Source organism: Chlorocebus sabaeus, chromosome 3, assembly GCF_047675955.1.
Source record: "Chlorocebus sabaeus isolate Y175 chromosome 3, mChlSab1.0.hap1, whole genome shotgun sequence".
NCBI classification, from domain to species: domain Eukaryota; kingdom Metazoa; phylum Chordata; class Mammalia; order Primates; family Cercopithecidae; genus Chlorocebus; species Chlorocebus sabaeus.
In genome coordinates, this window is record NC_132906.1 from 88,983,795 (window position 1) to 89,009,000 (window position 25,206).

The window sequence follows — 25,206 nt, forward strand, 5'->3', positions numbered from 1 at the left end:
AAAAAGCTTATCCACCATGATCAAGTGGGCTTCATCCCTGGGATGCAAGGCTGGTTCAACATATGCAAATCAATAAATGTAATCCAGCATATAAACAGAACCAAAGACAAAAACCACATGATTATCTCAATAGATGCAGAAAAGGCCTTTGACAAAATTCAACAGCCCTTCATGCTAAAGATGCTGAATAAATTTGGTATTGATGGAACGTACCTCAAAATCATAAGAGCTATTTATGACAAACCCACAGCCAATATCATACTGAATGGGCAAAAACTGGAAAAATTCCCTTTGAAAACTGGCACAAGACAGGGATGCCCTCTCTCACCATTCCTATTCAACATAGTGTTGGAAGTTCTGGCTAGGGCAATCAGGCAAGAGAAAGAAATCAAGGGTATTCAGTTAGGAAAAGAAGAAGTCAAATTGTCCCTCTTTGCAGATGACATGATTGTATATTTAGAAAACCCCATCGTCTCAGCCCAAAATCTCCTTAAGCTGAGAAGAAACTTCAGCAAAGTCTCAGGATACAAAATTAATGTGCAAAAATCACAAGCATTCTTATACACCAGTAACAGACAGACAGCCAAATCATGAATGAACTTCCATTCTCAATTGCTTCAAAGAGAATACAATACCTAGGAATCCAACTTACAAGGGATGTAAAGGACCTCTTCAAGGAGAACTACAAACCACTGCTCAGTGAAATAAAAGAGGACACAAACAAATGGAAGAACATACCATGCTCATGGATAGGAAGAATCAATGTCGTGAAAATGGCCATACTGCCCAAGGTAATTTATACATTCAATGCCATCCCCATCAAGCTACCAATGACTTTCTTCACAGAATTGGAAAAAACTGCTTTAAAGTTCATATGGAACCAAAAAAGAGCCCGCATTTCCAAGACAATCCTAAGTCAAAAGAACAAAGCTGGAGGCATCACACTACCTGACTTCAAACTATACTACAAGGCTACAGTAACCAAAACAGCATAGTACTGGTACCAAAACAGAGATATAGACCAATGGAACAGAACAGAGTCCTCAGAAATAATACCACACATCTACAGGCATCTGATCTTTGACAAACCTGAGAAAAACAAGAAATGGGGAAAGGATTCCCTATTTAATAAATGGTGCTGGGAAAATTGGCTAGCCATAAGTAGAAAGCTGAAACTGGATCCTTTCCTTACTCGTTATAGGAAAATTAATTCAAGATGGATTAGACACTTAAATGTTAGACCTAATACCATAAAAACCCTAGAAGAAAACCTAGGTAATACCATTCAGGACATAGGCATGGGCAAGGACTTCATGTCTAAAACACCAAAAGCAATGGCAACAAAAGCCAAAATAGACAAATGGGATCTCATTAAACTAAAGAGCTGCTGCACAGCAAAAGAAACTACCATCAGAGTGAACAGGCAACCTACAGAATGGGAGAAAATTTTTGCAACGTACTCATCTGACAAAGGGCTAATATCCAGAACCTACAAAGAACTCAAACAAATTTACAAGAAAAAAACCAACAACCCCATCAAAAAGTGGGCAAAGGATATGAGCAGACATTTCCCAAAAGAAGACATTCCTCAAAAGAAGACATTCATACAGCCAACAGACACATGAGAAAATGCTCATCATCACTGGCCATCAGAGAAATGCAAATCAAAACCAGAATGAGATACCATCTCTCACCAGTTAGAATGGTGATCATTAAAAAGTCAGGAAACTACAGGTGCTGGAGAGGATGTGGAGAAATAGGAACATTTTTACACTGTTGGAGGGATTGTAAACTAGTTCAACCATTATGGAAAACACTATGGCGATTCCTCAAGGATCTAGAACTAGAAGTACCATATGACCCAGCCATCCCATTACTGGGTATATACCCAAAGGATTATAAATCATGCTGCTATCAAGACACATGCACACGTTTGTTTATTGCGGCACTATTCACAATAGCAAAGACTTGGAATCCACCCAAATGTCCATCAGTGACAGACTGGATTAAGAAAATGTGGCACATATACATCATGGAATACTATGCAGCCATAAAAAAGGATGAGTTTGTGTCCTTTGTAGGGACATGGATGCAGCTGGAAACCATCATTCTCAGCAAACTATTGCAAGAACAGAAAACCAAACACCGCATGTTCTCACTCATAGGTGGGAACTGAACAATGAGATCACTTGGACTCGGGAAGGGGAACATCACACACCAGGGCCTATCATGGGGAGGGGGGAGGGAGGAGGGATTGCATTGGGAGTTAAACCTGATGTAAATGACGAGTTGATGGATGCTGACAAGTTGATGGGTGCAGCACACCAACATGGCACATGTATACATATGTAACAAACCTGCGCATTATGCACATGTACCCTAGAACTTTAAGTATAATTTAAAAAAAAACACCATTCAAAATGTAAATTCCATAAGCTTAGACACCACATCACTTTTCGGCCTTTAAGTTCCAGTGTTCCAGGTAATGGAGTTGTGTGGCGGCAGTGTGAACTCCATTCAGCCAGAGCCTCTATACTGCGTTGACAGGAGGGTGGGACACAAGGACAAAAGGCAGCTTTGACATGAAATACTGAGGTGCTTCTTTCTGACTCCCAACAGAGGACACTTTGTTACAGTGCATCCAATCATCAGCTCCCTTGCTCTTTCACACACTGCCACAGGTGACCGTGGGCAGGAGCATTGCAGGGTGTGCAGAGCATGGCTGCCCCTCGCTGCTTGTCCTGAGTGACACCTCTCACCACAGAGGTTTGTCTTGCTCAAAGGACGGAGTTGCCACTCATTAATGAACTCATCCAATGTTTGCTTACTGAACACAAACAATGTGTCTGGCACTTTTTTGGTGTCCTGTGGACACACCAGAGGACATAAGTTCTTACCTTAACCCAACTCACCAAAACGAGGAGACAGGCAAGTGGCCTGTGACTAAAATGCAGCCCAGTGAGCACCACAGCAGCAGAAGCACAGGGTGCTCTGGGCACACTTACTCCAAATCCCCCTTGAGGGTCAGTGAGAGCCTCCTCCTGGGAGCCACAGTGGCTTCAGGATTAGTCAGAGGAAGCTTTGACGCATGGGCATCCCAGGCAGTGGGGCTTCACATGGTGGGTGGCTATATTTGGGGTGTTAGGTCCCAAAGAGGAAGTGATGATGAATGAAGTTGGGCGGCAGTGGGAAACAGGTCAAATCAAGTCAGGTTAAGGAGCTTGGAGACTCCCCTAAGGGAATTAGGACATCGAGTGAGGGACACGATCTGTGCCAATAACGGGTTGCATGGCAAGCATCTCTGACACGATGAATGCGCAGACTCTTTCATCCGTCTCTACTTCTTGGTATACAGTTATTTTACAGTAAAATTCACAGGCTGTGGTAAATGATACAGCAACAAAAATATGCCTTGTAGAACTGCATTTAATAACAGATGGCTAGGAATAACCCACATGGCCATTAGTCAGGAACTGAGTAAATAAACGACAATAAATCTGTAACCCATGACATCAGTCACCAGTTGGTTGCGGGAGGTGACTTGATCTTGCCTGTTTTGTGTCTTTTGGATGTTGTGTCATGAGCACCACTTATCAATTCAAACATAAGTAAACACACCTCATTTAAATATTTCAAAAGTATGTAATATCAACTGCTGTAGTCCCGGTGACTTCAGTGTGGCCGCAGGACCTGTTCCTATTCATTGGTGGCATCAGACGTAACTCTGAAGTTGAACCTTAAGGGCCCTGGAGCTGTGAAAATGAACGTTCATCCAGTGAAATTGCCTATTTACCACACCAGCAGACATGGCACTGCAATGAAGAGATGGTGATCGAGAACTATTTTGGCTTTTGTCTCCAGTTCTCAAAAACTGGCCTTTCCATGTGATCTCTTCCAAGGTCTATGATATGTGCATATACGTTGATTATCTATCTATCTATCTATCTATCTATCTATCTATCTATCTATCTGTTGATAAGTTGATAGATATCTCTCAACGTATATGCACATATCATAGGCCTTGGAAGAGATTAGAAGGAAGTTTCTCTGGCTCTTCACAGTTCACAATGGAATGCTACATCTTAAAATTACCTCTGGGGAGGTCGAGGTGGGGGGGTTATGAGGTCAGGAGATCGAGACCAGCCTGGCTAACACGGTGAAACCCTGTCTCTATGAAAAATACCAAAAACCAGCTGGACGTGGTGGCACGCATTTGCAGTCCCAACTACTTGGGAGGCTGAGGCAGGAGAATTGCTTGAACCCGGGAGGCGGAGGTTGCAGTGAGCCGAGACTGCACCACTGCCACTGTACTCCAGCTTGGGAGACAGAGCGAGATGCTGTCTCAAAAAAATAAATAAATAACATAAAAAAAAAATTACCTCTGTAAGAAGAATTTACTATGCAGTGAGAAACAGATCCTATCTTGGGACAATTATTTCCCTTGCGATTGAAATTATTTTCATTTCCCTTGCAATGTTTGTTCCTGTGTATTTGAAGGTGGACTTCCTTGGGTTTTCTCAGCCCACTTACACACAAAAAAAGACTAAAACACAGCAACTGTCCCTAAGACAAGCCCAAAAAAGCATTTCCCCCACTCCCTCAGGTAATGACATATTCCATAAAGGAGGAGATTTTAGTGAAGGTTACCACGAGCCTTACTTTCTGGCAGGAGTGGGTTTTGGTGTCGAGGTCGGCATTTTCAGACTCTCTATGGCTGGGTTCGTCACCCTTTTGATCCCATAAATTGGTCAATAAAGGTACAACGTACCATATCTAGGACTGATCCAGTAGTGTCAAAAAATAACATAATAACCGGAGAACCACCATCTTAAAATAGCATTCTAGAAGTTTTATTCCTAAATGAACTTTTTATTTTCAAGTTTTCTTCTTGGAGAATTTACACATTTATTCCATCAGTGCTGCTATGCCTAAATTAAATTCACTGTTTCTTTTTTTTAATTTGGAATAACTTTCAAGCTAATTTTAAAGTTCTCCTTACAAATCGGTCTTCAATTTTTAAACCTAAGGTATTTTTTATTTTAATTACCTACATTACCTGGAAATTTAGCTATTTTAATTGTATCTATATATAAATTGGATATTTGAATTATATATAAATTATATAAATATATGTTGTGGTATAGATATTATATATGTACAATCTATTATAAAATATCTATAACACAAGGATAAGGTGATTTGCATTCATAATAATATTCACACAGACATTTTAGAAACTTTAGTTCTCTGTTCTTACCCTTTACACTAATTTATTTGTGTGTGTATATGCATCCTAAGAATCTCACTCACCAATCTGACAAAATGAGCCATCTAAGCAGAAAATTTCCCTGAGAATAATGACACAGTCTTCTTTTCTTTATTTAACCAGAAGAATGTCTATGTTCCAAAATGCTTGTAATATCCATTTTTAATGTGATGTGTGATGTTGAGAAATCAGGACATGTTTGAACAATGAGATTTGCATTGCAAAGACAGCAGGCTGTGGGCGCGACCACCTTCCTTAACCTACTGACTGACTTTTTCCAGCTGTGCATAGCAAGGAAACAATTGCTTACACAAGAATTTCAGGATGGGCTGGCAGGTCGTTTCCCGTTCCACTACAAATGCTGGACTAAAAGCCAGGAAATGTGGAGCTATTCTTGTTTCTGCAATTGCTTGTTTTGAGGGAGTGGTTAATCCTCAAGGCATCAGACTAGATGACTTCAGTAATTCTGGTTTGTCTAAGATTGACTCGATCTATAATCACGTAGGATAATGTCATTGTTCAAAGTGGTCCAGTATCCAGAACAGCTACCAAGTGGGCATAAATTCTTCACAAAGATGACTGACTTGTAGACAGAATAGGTAAACACTCTCATTGAATAAGATTTTACCTGTTCTGGGAAATCTCACTTGGCCATATTCTTCCTAAACTGACATTCCAGAATTCAGACTTTCCTTTAGCTTCCAGCTTTGACAGCCACTGTGTGGTCAGTAGTTCTAAGTTCACTCACTCACACTGAATGCAGGGAAAGCTTTGCCACGGGTGTGTGTTGTCACCTCCTTGCTGTAGAGGAGATCACTACATGTTTTGATTCAGCTTCCATCTAAGAAGAGACTCAGCAGCTCAGCAGTGCGGGCTCTGGAACTGCCTCTCTGAGGGCAGCGTGCATAGTCTGGCTTGAGCAAAGGGTGACTTTCCTTCCAGAGGGTGCAGAAGGCCTGAACGTATTTGCCAGACACAGTGTCACTTCTGCGCAAGGTTAACGAGTGAGTATGGGCTGAAGTCACTAAATCTTCCCTTGATGGCATCAAAAAGGACAGCCGTCAGGCACTGTGCTCTGTCCCCCATGGTACCCCCTGACGTGGTGATGGGCCCTGACGTGGCTCAGCTAGGCCCTCAGTGGTTCCCTGGGGCAGCTGGCTCAGGACCTACCACTGAAGCACAGATGCTTCTCAGGGCTGATTGAACTCCCGTTCCTGCAAGTGCTCCGGGCTTGGTTTTCTCCACTCTCCCTGGTCTGATGCATTTCACGTCTACTCTTAGACCAGGCAAGGTATAGTGATGAGAAGCAGAAGGATAACTTGAACTATGTTAGAATTTCCCCAAAGGCTGTCGAGGTGAGCAAGCGCATGCAGGGCCTGCCCAGTTGTCAGCATGCCTGGAGGCAGAGGGGGCCACCCACGAGTTCTCCCTGCTCTCTTACAAGCGTCACCCAGGTGAACTGGAGGCAGAGGGGGGCGCCCACAAGTTCTCCCTGCTCTCCAAGCGTCACCCAGGTGAGCCGGAGGCAGAGGGGGGCGCCCACAAGCTCTCCCTGCTCTCTTACAAGCATCACCCAGGTGAACTGGAGTCAGAGGGGGCCACCCACGAGTTCTCCCTGCTCTCCAACAAGCATCACCCAGGTGAGCTGGAGTCAGAGGGGGGCGCCCACAAGCTCTCCCTGCTCTTCAACAAGCGTCACGAAGGTGAGCTGGAGGCAAGTGTCTTCCTCTCCCCACACAGACAAGAATAAAACCTCATTCTCCTCTGCAGCCGCACCTGCCACTCCGCAAGCACCACCAGGCTGGACTACAGGGGGTCGCATCTAGCTTGGGCCTCTGCTCTCACAGCCCTGGGCACTGAGTGTTCTGGCACTGGGCTCAGTACTGTTAGCCACTTGTGGAGGTGAGGCAATGGGACCTTAGAGTGGGGGCGATTTTCCAAAATTCAGAGCTACTGGCAGAATTCAGACATCCTAATTTCTCCTCAATTCCCTACATACATTCTCTTGCCAAAGACAAACTTGACCTGCTGGGATCTTTATGAATATAGAATTCAGAAAAAGCAATTTTAAGTAGGAATGATTTGAACTCAAACCTAAAGATATTAACTGAAATAAACCTGAAAAAGTACAATGTTTTAATGGAAGAAGATGTCATGAACATATGAAGTTACTACATGTTACTTGGTTTTATAACCTACTCTCATATTTTTAAATTTTTATTCTGGGCATACCATCTCCCGTCACGTTTTTGCCTTAAACTTTGATATATTTATTTAAAATATTTTGTATGATATTAAATGATGTTATAACTACACTGGTCTTTTTATTATTGTTTTCAAAGAAAAAAAACCCTGATTTTAAAAAAATTAAATGAACATATGTATACATAGGGGAAAATAAATAAATTGAAATAGCATAAATGTTCAAATTAAAATCTACATGAGTAGATTTTTCTTCCTACTGAAATTTTCCTCTCATGAGAACATCTTTTTGTCTTTTAAAAATCTTTCTCAACTCACTGGTCATGTGAGGACTGGATTTTTGCAAATGGTTTTTCTTTCACAGTTGTGAACTCACTCACAAGTAAACCGTGAGATGCCAAACATTAAAAAAAATTCCTTTGAATGTGATCCATATGCAGATCAACGCATTTCCTCCCCTCGGGTCGTTCCCTTCCGTTCCCTGCAGGCAGTGAACGTCCTCTCAGACACGCTGCAGGCGTGCAGAGTCGCCACCAGGGGGCGCCCACCTCCCATTGCAGCCTCAACCGCCTGTCAAGTAAGGAACAACAGCAGCCCACAGTATTTTCCCCAGAGACAGAAACATAACCTTATTCCTGTCACAGCTCAAAAAGAAAGAAAAAGAAAAAAAAAAAATGGAATGCAGAATTTACATAGAAGTCTTAAAATATGTTTTATCTCCATTGTCAGTAACCCCCAGCAGACCAACTTTTACTTTCATTCCTTCAATAATTTCCCTGTGCAAGGGAGCAGCAAATCATGGCTGGTCTATTTTATCTGTCAATCAAATGGTAATTTTCTTAATGTTTGTTACCATAGCACCCTCAGCCTGTGCTCCTCCGCTGCCTCTGTTTTCTGCAGCTTGGTTCACTGTTACAGGTAAGCAATCAAGGATTTCTCCAGGGGACTCTGGAATGAGGCGAGGGAGTGTGGAGAGGGAAGCCCACGTAATTACCACAATGACGGGCTGACATCGTAGAATCCAAAAACGACTTCCACCCCCTCACTTTAAAGATGAAGCAACGGAGTTTCTAAAACAGCAGTGCATTATGCGAACTGAGCTTGCAAACCCAACAGAACCCACCTTGACAAATTTTAGCTCAATAATGCCTAACATTAAATGACATGTTTCACCCTGACAGCACCTCAGAATTTCTTTCCAATTAATTTTTAAAACATTTCTTTAGTCACGTGTCAGTTTTATTCTTTAACAGAAAAAAAAATCAAGAGCAAGCTCAGGCAAAGTGTCTTTCTTTTTATCTCCTAAGACAGAATTGGAATTAAACATATGCACGGGGATGTGCTTGTCATCAAGATCCGTGGTTAGAACATTTGGTCATGACCTTCCGTAACATCCTCAATCAAAAGCATTCTATAGCAATGGACATGAATTCTCAGATATTTCATTTTTTAAAGGAAGTTCCTGGGTTACTGAAGGATCATAGGTACACAAAGTGGCAGATGATCCAAAAAATATACATTTAAAACTTTCCAATTTGGTACATGGAGATGTGAGCACCATAAAGAAATGATGCAAGAGATACTGAATTTAATAAGTGTGACCAAAATGGTAAAAAACTCCTGATCATTTTCAGAAATTATTCACCGATTCCAAGGGCTGATATTCCCTTTTTTGTGAATAATAGGAATCCTAGGTATCAGTACATAGCCAAGAAGACAGTGAGAGGAAGAACTCGAGGTCCTCGAAGATTCTGGTTGCAGAGGACTCTAAGAAAAGGAATCACCACGCCACTGGTTTGCCACTAAGGAGAAGCACCTAGAAAAAAACTGATGCTCACATGGATAGTGTCTGTCATCAGGCCATATGCAGTTATGTGCTTATAGAATACTTTTTTTGAGGTCGATAAGCAAATTAAGTGAAGAATCCTTGACATCCTAGAGGGAATTCTCCATCCTTCTGGAAGCTGTGACTTGGATGCAGTTCAAATAGGAAAACCATTATAATTAAATTTGTTGAATTTGAAGGAAACTCCACCTATTCCTTTAATTCTTAGTGAGAAATGATTGCCCTTTTAACATCTAGAGTGGAAATCAAATGCTTTATGATTTTTTTCAAAAAGAAAAATTGCTGGAGGCAAGATGAAGGTCAACTTACTTGGTGAATTCTTTTTGATGGAACTGTGTTTAGCGATCGTCACTGTGCCTAACTCAATGAGGAAGACATCCAACAGAACTACCTGTGAACATGTGAAGTTGCTATGAGCTCACCATCCAACCTAAGGCCATCCAGGTGGCCTTAGGTTATCAGCAGCCAACTGGGAAACCAGAAAAAATACTCCCAGTTCTCTTCTGTGTTTACTCTGGTCCTTCCTGGGTACAGAAGACATTTCATGCAAAATGCATAAAGGTACCTGAGATGGCTCACATTTAATTGCAAACTTATTTGTAATGTAAACTATGTAAAAATCCATGTACATTTGTAGAAGATGGACATCCAAAAATGTGCAACTTAAAATCTGGGAACAAATTATATTCACACATGTATTACTAGGTTCCTTAGAAGCATGACAAACCACTCCACAGTTGAGCCAGTGATCCTCTGAGAGCTGTCCTCTATTCTAACATCATCCAAGATGAAAACCATTCTGGGGCCCATGTCTGGGACTCTTATAAGCAATGGGCAGGCAGCTGTGATGGACAGGAGAAGAAATCTCCTTGCTCAGGTCCAGCAGTGCACTCTTTCATTTCTTTTTCCTTTTGAGGTAGGGTCTCGCTATATTGCCTAGGCTGGAGCACAGTGGCAGGATCACAGCTCACTGCAACCTCCAGCACCTGAGCTCAAGCAATCCTGTATCTGCCTTCCAAATAGCTGGGACTATAGGTGCCCATAACTGTGTCTGCGGACTTTTTTCACTTTTAATTTTTTGTAGAGGAAAGGTCTTGCTATGTTGTCCAGTCTGGCCTCAAACTCCTGGCTACAAGCAATCCTCCCACCTCAGCCTCCCCAAATTGTGGGGATTACAGGCATGAGCCACTGCATCTGGCCTCAGCAGTGCACTTGTAAGGGACACCTGTAACCGATGGTGGGAAATGATGCCTGCTAGTTATCAACATGGATGAGAATTCTTCAAAGAGGCATAGGTCACACCTTAGAAAAGAAGATCAATATGAAAATTATTGTCTTTTTCTGTCAGATTGTTTTACAGAACTTCAGGGCAAAATGACTTCAGAATTTATCCTGTATATTTTCAAGCAATTTAAACATAAAATGAACATTAACCCAACTGAAAGTGACATAAGAACCACTGTTCTTAGGTTTCCAAATGTTCAGTGATGAGATTATCCTAGGGGGCCTCTAACAGAGTTGCCATTTTTCTCTGGATCTGATGAAAAATCTCTTTTTTCCTGCCACTTTTCCGTAATGATGTAGTTATGGCTATGAAGAAGCTGTCTTTACCAAACTCGAAAACAATGAAAACTGCAGACTGGATTCTCTGCCTATGTTGTGAAGTGAGAGATTTAATTCTACCCTGGCATTCTGAATGTGTATGGAGGAAGGGGGTGAACATTCAAACATGTATTTCAGATTCACAAATACAGATATGTGTAGGAAAAATATATAAGATAAACGCAAACACCTCACCCTTCATTTGGGTTTTTTCTCTACTTTGAGAACTTGGTTCAAAAACTATTGTTCTTCTCTAGGACAAAAGCCAATGTGAGTGTAAATGCATAAATACAACCTGTACATAAAAATCCAATAGCTTCTCTGAAGTGCTAATGTCACAGACACCTCACTGTCCCACAATAAAACAATGAAGGCCTTATCTTCATGGTTATTTGTGGAATGTTCTATGCAAAATTCAATATGAATTAATAGCCTGTGTCTGGTGAATTCTGTCTCAAACTCAAAGCAAGAAAATATTGATTTCCTCCTTCCCTGATTCCTTCCTTCCCTCTTCCCTCCTTTCTACCCCTCCTCCCCCTCCAGCAAAGAGGAGCTACATAAAAAATGACTTGAGCATCAATTCAGTAGAATAACATGCAGACCTGTGAAATCATTCTGCATTTCACTTTCCTGTGTGCAATGGCTATGGCTGGTTAAAGACATAACTTGCCTTTCTCCCTTATCTGTAATCCTTGCAGCAAATCCACATGGGGGCGGGTTTGACCACTGCACTTTCTAATTTACTCGTGAAGGGGTGGTGCCTCCGAGAGAATGCACAATAGAAACAGGATGAAGGCCAAGGCGCCTGACCTTCAGTCACGTGTTCTTCCCACAAGCTTGGGCAGCATAAGAAATACTAAAATGATGAGTTAATGGGAGAAGCACACCAACATGGCACATGTATACATATGTAACAAACCTGCACATTGTGCACATGTACCCTAGAACTTAAAGTACAATTAAAAAAAAAAAAGAAAGAAAAATACTAATCCAGGTCGGGCACGGTGGCTCGCACCTATAATTCCAACACTTTTGGGAGCCAAAGCGGGCAGATCATTTGAGGTCAGGAGTTGGAGACCAGCCTGGCCAACACGGTGAAACTCCGTCTCTACTAAAAATACAAAAATTAGCCAGGTGCGGTGGTGCATGCCTGTAACCTCAGCTATTCAGGAGTCTGAGGCACGAGAATTGCTTGAACCCGGGAGGTGGAGGTTAAAGTGAGCCAAGATCACACCATTGCACTCTAGCCTGGGTGACAGAGCAAGACTCCGTCTCAAAAAAAGAAAAAAAAAGAAAAAGACTCATCCAGTTCCGTTCTTATGGGGAGCTTTGGTGGACGATTTCTCGATAGCTTATCACTTAGAACAGTGTGGCTAATGAATACATATGTAAATAAGTGATGCACAAATAATTTGATAAGTTCTCATTCGAGCATCTTAATATGTTACTCTGTTTTAGAGGAGTTTGGTAAGTCTAATGTCAGAAGAGAATTTTCATGTACGCATACGATAGTGTTTTATCCTTGCACTTGAAAATGAAACATGCTACAACTTGAGCCACAATAGTGCCAGGGACATCGTATAGCATTATCGTTACAAAAAGAGAATGCAGAGCAACAACTCGGATTATCACACCACCCTGGCAAAGGATCTTGTTCTCGCCATCTAATTATCATTTTATTTAAAAAAAAAAAAAAGGCTCTTGCTCTTTATGTCTTATTCTGTCTAAATTATGTAATGCTTATAAATGTCCAGAAGACGATGCTGATATTGGTGTTTTACCCAGTCTGACTCATTTGCGGAAAGAAGTAAACATTGTCTAATGGATAGGCTTGTTGTGTGGCTCTAATAGACACACACACACGTACAATTTAGGCAGATAGTTTTAAAGCTCTTAATACTTTTTACAGATAAAATCACATAAAAATTCTCAGAAAATTAAAAAAAAAGAAAATAGGTAAGAGAACATCAACTTCTGACTAATTTGAAAAGCATAATTTCACTGGTCTTAGCACGTCTTCTGTTCTTACGGAATTCAAAGGCAATGCAGGCAGAATCTAACCTACGCTAGGTCACATGTAAGTATATCTAATGATTGCTAACATTTTGCCATCAGATTTCTTCTTTTACACAGTGAATAACTGTGGTCTCAGTTACAGATAGACCACGTGGCACAGAAGCCGAATCATTTCCAGAGCAGTTGAGGGGAGCTTTCCCTACTTCTATTAGTGAAAGTGCGGAAAACTACCAGGCGCATGTTCAAGGTTATATCAGTGAAAGGAAACAGCAAAGCAAACAAACATGACACAAAAAAGCAAAACCACCAGAGACTGGTGCACAGACTCCCACCCGGCACCGTACCTGTACAGATGAAACTGGAGAGGCCTCCGTAGATGACTTCATCATTGTCGGGCAATATAAATGGACACCTCGTCTGAACCTCCAAACAGTATTGCTTGCAAGGAATTGTCTTTCTGCAGTTAAACTGTGTGACTTCAAAGTACTGGGAACAGAGCCAGGCTTTGTAGACAATCTGAAAAAAAGAGAAGAATGAAAAATATAGAGGCGTGACAACAGAATGACAGAGGCACTGTGAGATGCGTGCAAGCGTGCTGTGGTTTCAAGTGGATCCTAGAAAAGCCCTCATTGCGAGAAAGCGTATTTACACAACGACAGCTGCAAGTGATAAAAACAGAGCAACGAAAGTCTCCGCAATAAAAGCAAAACAGCACTTGATTGAGTCCCTAATTGAATGTAAAAGGTATTTTGGCCTTTAATTTTATGCGGCTTATTTGAAAATCAGTGGATTTAAACAGGAAGTTAAGTTTTCAAAATCCAGGGATATCTAAAGTAAAATAAATAATTGACCCTGTTGCTTGTGCTGTGGTTACTTGCTGCAGTGTGGCTGGTCAGCCAGTTCGCTCCGCATGGAGTCCCACGTCTATGCCTCCATCGGACACTAGATGGCGCGAAGCACTTTACAAAGAGGGCCCAGCAGGGGTTGGGAAACTGCTGTTCAGATCTTGGACTTTCAGAGGCACAGAACAGGCAGAAATGGACATTTACATGCATGACTCACGCCAAATGCATTAAAAATCTCACAGTCTGAAAGCCCGGAAACACCCAACATAGATCAGACATCATATGCTGTGGTGTGGTTGGGAGTAGGAGGGAAGCTTCATCAGAGCCACAGCTTCAACCTTCTAGATGAGGTGCCAGCCTCATGAATGTTTGCTACGTATTTCTATAATTTCATCAAATGTGAAAGGACTGGGACTTCATTCATCTCTTTGTTTTGGTGGCTATTTGGGAAAACAAACATTGAAAAAATTGCCTGTTTCTGACACGTAGGAATAAGCTGATCTTAAATTCACACAAAACAATGGCAGATGTACCCATTTGCAGTACAGGTCGCTGAAATTCAGTTATTCTCCAGGTCCTTGGCACTAATGGCTTTTATTTATCTATTTCTAGGGTTAATATTATCCAAGTAACATTTTGCTGGTTATATTTTACCTAGAAAAATGGAGGCGCCGCACTTAAGAGATTATAAATACTTCATAGTAACAAGAATAATAGTATTTACTTTAGATATCACTGGATTTTGAAAACTTAACTTCCTGATTAAATCCACTGATTTTCAACTAAGAGATTATAAATACTTAACAAGAATAATAGCTACTATTTATCAACTTTATACTCTTTTCTAAGTAAGTTTACAGCTTATTTTTTTCCATGTAATTCTCAGCATGCAGTTTTGAACATAACTATTAGTCACATTTTGCACAGGAATAATATTAAGTAATAATAATATTAGGTAATGGAAGTGGAAAATCCAGACTCCAAATTCATGTTCTGTAAGACTCCAAAGACTGTGTTCCTAATAGTTATCCTATATTTAATCTGAAAACTACTTTTAAAGCACTTATGAAATCACAAGGGAGTTTGCAGATGAACCTAAAATCAGCATGGCCTTCCATGCCCCCGGTCAATATCTATTTGGTAGAAGGAGGATTGTATTTTCTTATTCATAACTTTTTATTAGGTTGATCAAGATGATGCTTTATTCTGTGATCAAGGTGCCTCGGTAGAGGTAAAATGAGATAAATATCAAAGTGAGATACACTTTTAAATGGCCAAAAGTAAGTTTTCTTTGCCAGTCATCAATGGCTCACAATTACCATGTAACTTGTTAGTAAAACATACAAATAATTAGAATTCTTATAGGTCTTTTGAATGAGTCTTCTCGTAACAGTGTACACTGAAAAATTGCACTAGAAGAAAACATTACGATAGCTGAAGAAACCTCTAAGAATTCTTATGCCAACTGGAAAATGGAGGTGGGCTGTGGCTGTGTGCCTCAGAGGGACAGCAAGAGGCTGCCTCAGGGGGACAGGTAAAGGTGGGGGTGGTGCCGGCAGCAAGAGGCTGGAAGCACCAGCTTCAGAAGAAAAAATGAAATGATTTCTAAACCAAACCATGGGGAAGTTGAAAGCGTTTGTCAAAATGCCATGGACATTGACGTTTGTGTAATATGACATGATATGTAATACGACATGACATTTATTTTGTAAACTAAGCTGTAATATAAGAATGAGCCACGTATACTCTGATTCCTGGGCTTAACGACCTTTCTCAGGTACTAGAGGAAGCAGGATAGGCTTATACCTGCAGTTCAAACAATAACATTCCATTATGAGGACAGCTTGCTTTCCGCACACTTCTGGGATTACCTGTTTTTCTTTAATGAACGCCCTATGTAATTCCAGAAAGTGGCTCATGTTTTCATTGGCCAAATTGTGGTCCCCATGCCCACCGCTCCCCTACAGGTTGCCTTTCCACAGTTATTCCAGTTAAAATGGGTTCTGAATAGGGAATCGTGTCCTGTAGCCATAAACTTAAGAAACAATGTCTCATCTCTCGCAGACAGTGGGGCGTCCAGTATTGGAGTCTCTTCAGACCTACACATCCTCTTTGCAACCACTTTCCTCAGCACTGCCCAATGGGAACAGATCCATTTTTTTTTCTGGTTCCTTAAATTCTATTTCCGCTATATTTCCTTTGCAGATTTTTTTTTAACTCCAAAATAAAGAAAAAGAAAGAAGAAAGAAACTAGTAAGAGATCACAGCATTTTTTTTTTTTTTTAAGTATCAGGTAGTAGTAGTTATGAAGAAAAGTGATCGATCGTCATTTGCAAAGCCACCGGTAGAATCCCAGACCTTATACTCTGGGCTTTAACGACCTCTCCAGCCAGGCTCCATTGTGGCATCCATTATGAGCTATCTCCTGGGCTTTGAGTGTGCAATGAAGATTCCTCATTTGAGTATTAAATATTTTCTAAAATTTTAGCTCTAGGGATAAGATACATCAGAAAACAGGTCGGGGAAACCATGTGAACTGAGTCGAAATCCGAAGGATGGAGGAGAATTATTTTATTGCTACTTAAGAGATTAAGGCTGAGAAGCAGATGTTATATAACCAGAGGATTTATCTTCTCTGTGTAGATGTGTTTACAATAAAAGAGGCAAAGCATACAGCATATTTGCTAAAATATTTCGGAATACACTGGAAAAAGCGTGCATGGGAAGCAAAAAAAAAAAAATTTCTTCTAGAATGTTGAAAAGTGACATAGCATGTTAGTAAAAACCTGAAAACTGTGTTATGTGAAGAACAGAGAATACCTGAGAACTTACTGTGGCTAAGAGCAAATGAGGGGTGAGGATCTTACAGTTATCTCCAGTGTCTGAGAACTGGCTATGTGCTGATGACAATGGCTTTAAACAGTAAATTGTGGAATCAGAAGATAAAAACAAGAGGAAAAACAAACAGGTAGCTATCAGCATGATATAAAGATGAGTTTTCCTGCCAAAAGAGATGCACAGAAATAAAACGAACTTTCTTCAAAGGTGCTGAGTTCTCTAGAACTAGAAAAATTCCAGTAGACTTTCAATAACTCTTGTCAAAACATGGTGAGGAGGATTCCTATGTTAGGAAGGTGAGAGAAGGCCATGGCTCCAAGACAACTCCCAATGTCCTTCTAGAAGGTTTTGCAGGAAGGGGTTGAAAAGGATGTTTTGTGGCGGCACTGGGCTAAAAGAACAAATTGACTAAATCTTAAAAGTAATAAAGACTTCAAACGAAAGCACATCGTGAAAAATGAGTATACTTGTCTTATTTCATAAGAACTATGGAGTATAAAGAAGGTTAGAAATCTTTTTTATAATGACTTGGCCTTCTCCTATAGAGAGAAATATTAGGTAAATTGCTTTTCTATGTGTCACTGCAGAGTATAAATAATTATATGAAATGAAAGAATAATTGTGGGAAGGAGTACAAATATATGCGAGGTCTCTGGTGACAGAGTAATGGCTCGCCGACATCCACCCCCTCCCCCCCTTGATGGCCGGTGCCGCCTTCTATCCAAGAAGCAGCTTGATTTGTCAGGAAATTATGCTCTGAAAGGGTATTTCAAATGGCCCACAGCCCCCACCCTCCTCCACCCCGTCCTCTGGAAATGACTATTGACCGTCACAATCTTTGCCGGACAGCTGCTCACCATATAGTGTTCTCAAGGTGCCGCCTGGAAGAGAAGCAGACTACGCTAGAAAAATAGCCCAAATGACAGCATCATTTTTACTTAATACTTGAATCGATTTTTCTCTTTTTCCCCTGAAGCATTTTCTCTCTTGCTATCTTTCCTCATAAAACCCTTGAGACTTGTTTGGGAAATGTTTTACAAATAAGGAAACGTATACAGGGAAATCAGGCAGCACATAAGTGGAATTCAACTCTCTCCACAGCCCAGTCCATAGTTTTTTTCAGCGGAAACTCTTGTAACAGGAACTCTTCTGAGAGGACAGAAAGCGAAGGGAGCCTTGGATACGTCGGGGTCTCTGGAGTCACTAAGGTGAGACATTCCGGGGTGGAAAGCCTGAGAGACCACCTAGCTGAGCCTCTGTTAACGCTGGAAGTGGGGCCTAGAAAGATGCAGATGGCAGCTGAGCAAGGTGAGGCCTGGACGCCAGATGCCCAGGGCCCCTGGGCACTGTGGAAATTGCACTCCGTGTTATTCGGAAGGCATCACCTGAGTATTATTCATTCCGAGCATATCCTTTTTCCTTTTCCTTTTTCCCAAGTCACTTCATTTTGAAACTCACTTGCAGTTCTGCAGAGAGGGCTGTATGAGCCCCCACCTCTCCCTCCAGACTGATGTCCACGTCTTCCCTGCGTTCGCTTCAGCTGAGAATCCCTCGGTCACCCAGGCCTGTTTGAAGAGGTGATCGGGGCAGCAAAGGCTGAAGAGACCAAGGAGAACCGAAGAGAGCTCATCTAGAAAACTCATTTTCACACTCTTAATGAAGTTTTTTGTTTTTTTTTTTTTTGTTTTTTTTTTAATTTTAAAGCTTTGGTTATAACAGCACAGCCTCGGGAGACAGACCGAGCAGGAGTACTTTACTTCCCGATTACAGGGAGTGATGTGAAGCCTCGAACTCTAGAAAGAAATGCTTTACATGCAAGTCAGGACGATCCTGAAGTATCGCATGCATTTGTGAATAGAAATCCTACACGGGACCAGGATCAGCATGGTTAACAATGGTGGCGTATAGACGGCTGCCAGGTGTGCCTGTGTGAGTGTCCTCATGTCCTCTCTTGGTTCTGGGCATCCCAGTTGAAGACAGCTAATCTGTGCAGAACCTTTCAAAAAATGCCTGCGATTAATATTTTTCCAGCGGAAGGTCAGCTTCTTGTTGCTTTTTAAACATATATTATCCCCATCTCCAAAATCCATCTCTATATTTTAGAGCAAGGTAGAAGATTTATAATGTAAATATATGTTAGCCTGCTGAAAAAATATCTGTTGGCTATGTATTTTATCACAAAGAAAAATGTCAGATATTAAAAATGGTTGTCAGCTTCAAATCAAGAGGCTAAGCAGCTGCCCTCCCTTTTCCCCCACTTATTAGTAAGGACTAACTTCCCTTTCACATTTGTAGCATTTGTTGATAACATTTTATTAGATCCATTTCTGCCAGCTGTAACCCCGCTAGCGGCCTGAGTTTTGGGTATGTGTGGGTGAAATAATTGGTTATGTAAGCATTAGTCTGCGATAGCAACCGCCTCAGGCTAATGCACTTTGATGCATAACGCATGTTGCTACAGTTTTAAGTGGGGGTGAAACTCAAAATAAATTTTCACGTTCCTATGTCTGAATGTCTGCTTTCTGCTATGTCTGTATCAGTGTCTGGTGAAAGCACATTACACCCAGAAATTGGAAATCGTGATATATTCTGAAAGGGAAACAAGAAAAGCCCCACTGCCTGAGGCTGAGTTGAGTCTGTGGAGTAAGCTAAGGATGGGTGGTGAGCGGGGGTCTGAGCTTCTTGATCCCTTGTAGGGGGTCTTGTGACATCAGCACCCCTTGCCTTCCAGGGTTTTGTCTTGGCTCCATTTCCTGAAATAAAATGCAAATGTCTTCCTCTTTTCTGGTGGTGACCCACTTTTTGAATCCTATCATCACACTTAAGTCTATTCCCTTGTATTTCAGGGCCTCTTGAGCTTGTGGGCTCTGTCCCACATTTCGCAGTCCACCCAAACCATTCTCAACACCAAAATGAGGCTCCTGCAGTGCCCATCCAGGCCAGCATCCCAGACTCCATTTATACAGCAGAGGGAATCAGTCTGAAAATCACAGGGCCAACCCACGCCCAGGCGGCCCATCAGGGTATGGCATCATGGAGGGGCCCAGACATATGATTGTACAGAAGGTGAAAAGCAGATCAACTTGGCTGTGCTTTCGCAAATAGAGAATGTGCCCATCCAGAGATCATCTGCACCGGGCTTAGGAAAAAAGGGAAAGCTAAGAAGTATTTGTCAGTGTGTCTCCAGCACTACGCGAGGGATACGTGCCCTAACTATGATACAGAGGCCACTTCGTTTCTCTTTTTCTCTCTTCGTCATTAATAAACGTCTCATGTAACACTCCCTATCTTCCTTGTTTTATCTTCCACTTCATCTCACTGTGATTGGGCCTCAGTTCGAACCACTCCACTGAGACTGTTCTTTCCAAGCTCCTTGGCCCCTCTACTGACAAATCCAGCTGGAAAATCAGTTGGTGTCTTGTTTGACCTCTTGCCAGCCCTCATCATGGTTGATTGAACACCTTCCGGAAATGCCACCAGGACTGGTTTTCTCCTGGCGTCCCTCTTAGTCCTCTGCCCCTCCTTCTCCATCTTCATTTGTTTGCTGTTGCTGTTGTTTGTTTGTTTTCCCTGCCATTCCCCAAAATGTTAGTATCCCTCAGGCTTCTGTTCCAAGCTTGTTTCTACACATTCTTTCTGGGCAACCGTCCATCCTCGTGATTCAATTGTAGTCTTTAAAATAGTGAAGCCTAAATCTTCATTACCAATGCTGATCTCCTCTCTCTCTCTCTCTCTCGCGCACTCTGTTTCAATACCTCAAGCACTACAAACTCTAAAGTGGAATCTGGCCTCTTCTTTTCAGAGGGATGCAGGTGAGAAACCTGAGAGCCATCCGGGTACCTCTTCCACACTCCACAGTTCTTTAATCACCATGCCCTGGGAGCCTGCTTCCTCAATAGCTCTATGTCTGCCCAGATCTCTTGATTGCTACTGACACCAGTGCTGCTCGCACCATCGCCATCTCTCACTTAGATTTCTGCCTTGGACATACCCCGGGGAGCCTACCCTTGTGCCTTCGCTTGTGAACTCCTGCTTCATGCTGCAGTTAGAGTCATCCACAGAAAATTAATAAAATGAATTGGATTATTCCACTACTTCATTTTTCATAATTCAGTGCCCCACCCCACCCCACAGCAACACCCAGGAGAAAGTTCAAAGCCCTTAACAGACTCACGGCTCTGTGACCTTGCCCTGCTGAGCACTCAAGCCTCATCTCTGCCCACTCCCACCTGGCACTCTGCTCTCTGGCTGCAGGAGTGACAAGCAGGTCACTCAATGTGCAGCGTGCCCTTGGTGGCCCTGCACCAGGCTCTTCCTTCCACCTCCCTCATGAGTCACTCCGCCTGTTAATTCTTGTCCATCCTGTGTGACCTCACCTGGACGCCTTCCCTGCATTCCCTCTAGACCCTGCAATGAGCTCTTCCTCGGCAGTTCAGTAAATGTGATGCTGTCTTCTCATCTGCCTCCTTCCCAGACCCTATGCTCTTGGAACGAAGGCCAAGCCTTGTGCCTTCTTGTATCCCCAGTGTCCTGGATGTATCTGGCAGAAATTTGCTGTCTGTGGAAAGCCCATTGCAAATTAGTAACATGGCCTTTGGGCTTGCATAGTGATGCCCTATGGTTGGTTAGTGCGAGAGCCAGTCCACCTGGCCTGAGATCCTGCCCAGAGCAGAGACTCAAACCAGGAAATTTGATGAACCCCCAACATATTAAATCCTAGGAATCCCTTTTCATATGACCACCCAGTGGCCTTTATTGAAGGCCAAAAACAAAAACAAACAAACAAAAACTAAAGAAATACATTTTTAAAAGTCCACTTCATGAAGTGAACCTCTCCTTCCAAAAAGACCTCATGGTTCAGGTCCTAAAGCACAATATGGAGGTGTGTTGCAAGCTGAGGAAGATTGTCACACAAAGATGACAAATGGTGTGGTTTGTTGTTTTGAGTTCATGGAAGACCCACAAAGGTTCAGAGGGCAAAGTATATTTTATAGCTGTTATTTACATGGACACACTACTTTGGCTGGGATTGTGGCAAAAAATGTTCAGCAGACAGGTTACACTAATTCATACCTTTCCAGAACAGTTCTATAATATATCCAGAAATGAATATTAATGATGATAATAACCAGTCAATTAACTTCACAGTAAATAAAGAAGCATTTCCTTTGGTGTGAAGGAAGATCTCTTTTAACAAGCTACCTTCACCAGATTGCCACATTAGTGACAAAAATGGCGGGAGCTCTGCTGTGGTCATCAAAAAAGAAGAAAGTCACTTCATAAGACTACTTCTCAGTGTTGGCCATGGATGGATATAACTCAGTAGCCTTATCTAGAGTCAGAATGGGACGTTCGTAAATGAAAGCACTTTTGTGGACTCTCAGCCAAGCAACACCTTAGAAATGCAGCAGTATTACGTGCCTATGGTCGTCTAAATATACCACTTATTTAACTGGCCTGTATTGACTCTCACAAAAGTGCCAGTGATCCTATTAAAATTGATATCTGTAAAAAGGCAGCAAGTGAACACTTCAATATAAATTCAGTTTTGGGCTCCACATCTTGAGTGAGTTGAGAATGTTGAAAAGGGTTTAAAAAGTGGGAAATTAGTCTTCTAAAGAAAGGGAAATGGAATTGAGTCTTAAATAAGAAATCTGAAACTAGTCTAAGGATATAAAGGGATAATATATTCACCAAGGATAGAAGAGTGAATGTGTTAGGCTTTCCTTAGTTTCCAGAACTCCTCTAGGAATTCATGGAGCACGTGATGATTAATAAATGAATGTTATCTTCCATAATCTACAATCTATTTAGAAAATAATACCAGTGCATTGAGTAGAGCTATAATAAGTAATCAGTAAATTCACTATAAAATGCAGATGTATTCATTTCTTCATAAAACCAAAGAGAATGGAACTTATTATACCAGCCTCACTTAGTAGAAATGGGCAAAAAAAAGAGTCTAAAGAAAGTTAATGCACAACTCTGTCATATAATCCAAAGTAAAGGATGGAAAATGTGACATAATAACCTATAGTTATTTATCTAAGAATCTGATACTTTTACATAGCTGTGCACATTATAGAACTAGAATATATAATGCTTTTGGTATATATCTAACAGTTTTACTTCTTGGCCATATTGTCAGATCATTTCTGTACCGAGAGTGCATGAATGCCACCCTACTTTACCAATGTCAGATTCACAAAAATTACTAATTGAAACAAGAAGAATCTGCCTTTGCTCAAAGAAAATCTGCTGTTCAGTGGAGCAGGCTCTTTGCATTCTTTGTTTATCCCACAGATGCCAGCATTTCTGATTTTGTCATCAAATTTGCTCCTCAAGAAACAGCAGCTAACACCACACTATCTTTGTTGTTTCTGTATTTTCTTAATGTGTCCTGCTAGTGAGAAGCTGGGAAAGGTATGAATGCAAACCCCCTTTGTAAACCAAGAGCCAACCAGCACCCTGGGAATGGAGTAGGATTGCGTCATGTGGCTCTTTAAACATGTTGCCTATTTAAACCTGGTCTGCATTACTTCAGAAAAACGCCAGTGATTCTATTAGAATTTGCATATTTAAAAAGTCAGAGTGAACACTTCAGTATTCTAATTGAAATGCAGACTTGAAATGGAAATACCATGAAACAGAGGACTGGCTGCCTAGCTACCTATACAATCTGTCTGTTGATCCCACATTTTTCACTGAGAGCCAACTTTGGGGTCTGACAGTAGACAGGTGCCTTGGGGAGCAGAGGTGGAGGGCAGGTTAAAAAGTTCATCATAAGACATTTTCCCTGGCATCAGAAATAGTACTGTAAAATTCAAGAAGCCAGGGTAAGACGAACCTGGCTGTGAGTGTTCCCATCAGTGCACCTCAGTGTGGAGGGAGCAGAAGTCAGTGGAGACTGAGGGTTTCTGGATAAGAGAAGGGGACACCATGTGAGGGAGTGAGATGGGCATGTCAGAGAGAGGAGTGGGGTGGAGGTTACTGTGCTTCTGATGTGAGAAACAAAGGGAGTACGGGCAGAGCATGGGAGGAAGATGGCAAGGGAAGGAAGGAGATAATGAATTATCAACACTAGAATACTACTCAGCCACAAAAAAAAAAAGAACAAAATTTCTTTTTCAGCAAGTTTGCAATGAAGTAACTCAGGAATGAAAATACAAAACAAACAAAAAAGAAAAACCAAATACCGCCTATTCTCGTTTATAAGTGGGAGCTAACCTATGGGGTATGCAAGGGTACACAGGTTGATATAACAGACAGTGGAAACTCAGAATGGGGGAGTTTGTGAAGGGGATGAGAAACAGAAAACTACCTGTAGGGTACAATGTACACTACTCAGGTGACTGGTGCACTAAAATCACAGACTTCACCATTATACAATTCATCCATGTGATCAAAAACCACCTGTACCACTAAAGCTACTGAAATTTCAAAAATTCAAGTCCAGGCATGGTGGCTCACGCCTGTAATCCTGGCACTTTGGGAGGCCAAGGTGGGCGGATCATCTGAGGTCTGGAGTTCAAGACCAGCCTGGCCAACCTGGCAAAACTCTGTCTCTACTAAAAAATTACAAAAATTAGCTGGGCGTGGCGGCGCATGCCTGTAATCCCAGCTACTTGGGAGGCTGAGGCAGGAGAATCGCTTGAACTCAGGAGGCAGAGACTGCAGGGAGCCAAGATTGCACCACTGCACTCTAGCATGGGTGACAGAGTGAGACTCTGTCTCAAAAAATAAGAAACAGAAAAATAGAACTATTTTCTATCAGTTATTTTGCCAGGTGTTTTCAATGCACAGTGGCTGTGATGTGAGTGATATTATTCTAGTTTATGAATATGAAAACCAAGACTCAGAGAATGTAAGCAATTTGGACAAAGTGCCATAGCAAAATGTAAGAGAGCCCTGGTGGGCTTTTAAGTCATTTTGCCCTACACCCCGACACCCCACATCAAAATGTGTTTTATTCTATACCAGTGATGCAGAGGTAAATATTAACTCACGATACTTTAAGTGTAGAGTTGTTTGTGGCTTGCAAGAAACATCTTTTCTGGGGTTAAGCTTTGGAAATTCAAACATGTTCTATGCTGCACTCCACAGCTCAAAGAAAATGCGGCTGTTTTCCAAGAAGCTCAAAGAAGGCACTTTGGTAACGGGTATGTACATTTTGCTTTAGAGTGAAAGATTTTAAAGATGGCAAGGCTCACAATGTTTGTGATCTTATTAACACAAGCTTGAAACCCTGCAAATTGGTGACATGAGTAATACTAATGTTAATTAGGAAGGAGCCAGAATTATATCTGGAAAAAACAATCGCCTATCACTAGAAGTAACCGCCGCCTCCAATTAAGAAGCCAATTTTTCTGGTCCCGGTCTTAAGTCCTCCTTTCTCTCTGTGGCTTACTATTCCCCACAGAAACACTTATTTAACTATTAAATTATACAGAAGTGACACTAACTTGTGTATGTTTTAAATGTATTTGCTAACATTTTTAGTAGTTACTCCACCCATTTAAGATTTTTAGCATATTTCCCTTACATAAATATTCATTTATATACACATGAACTGTTATATAATGTGTACATTA

The 25,206-nt window shown here is 41.5% G+C and overlaps 1 protein-coding gene across 3 annotated transcripts in view; it reads right to left on the reverse strand.

Annotated features, from left to right (window-relative positions):
• NALF1 (NALCN channel auxiliary factor 1) overlaps positions 1-25,206 on the reverse strand; it is a 705,934-nt gene that overhangs the window by 37,675 nt on the left and 643,053 nt on the right. For 2 of the 3 annotated variants that reach the window (XM_007960857.3, XM_007960859.3), the window contains exon 2: positions 13,277-13,448. In XM_007960857.3, the coding sequence (XP_007959048.3) occupies positions 13,277-13,448 (172 nt within the window). Of the gene's footprint in view, positions 1-3,031; positions 3,753-13,276; positions 13,449-25,206 lie in introns of those variants that run through there. The other variant, XM_007960858.3, reaches the window with a different exon arrangement.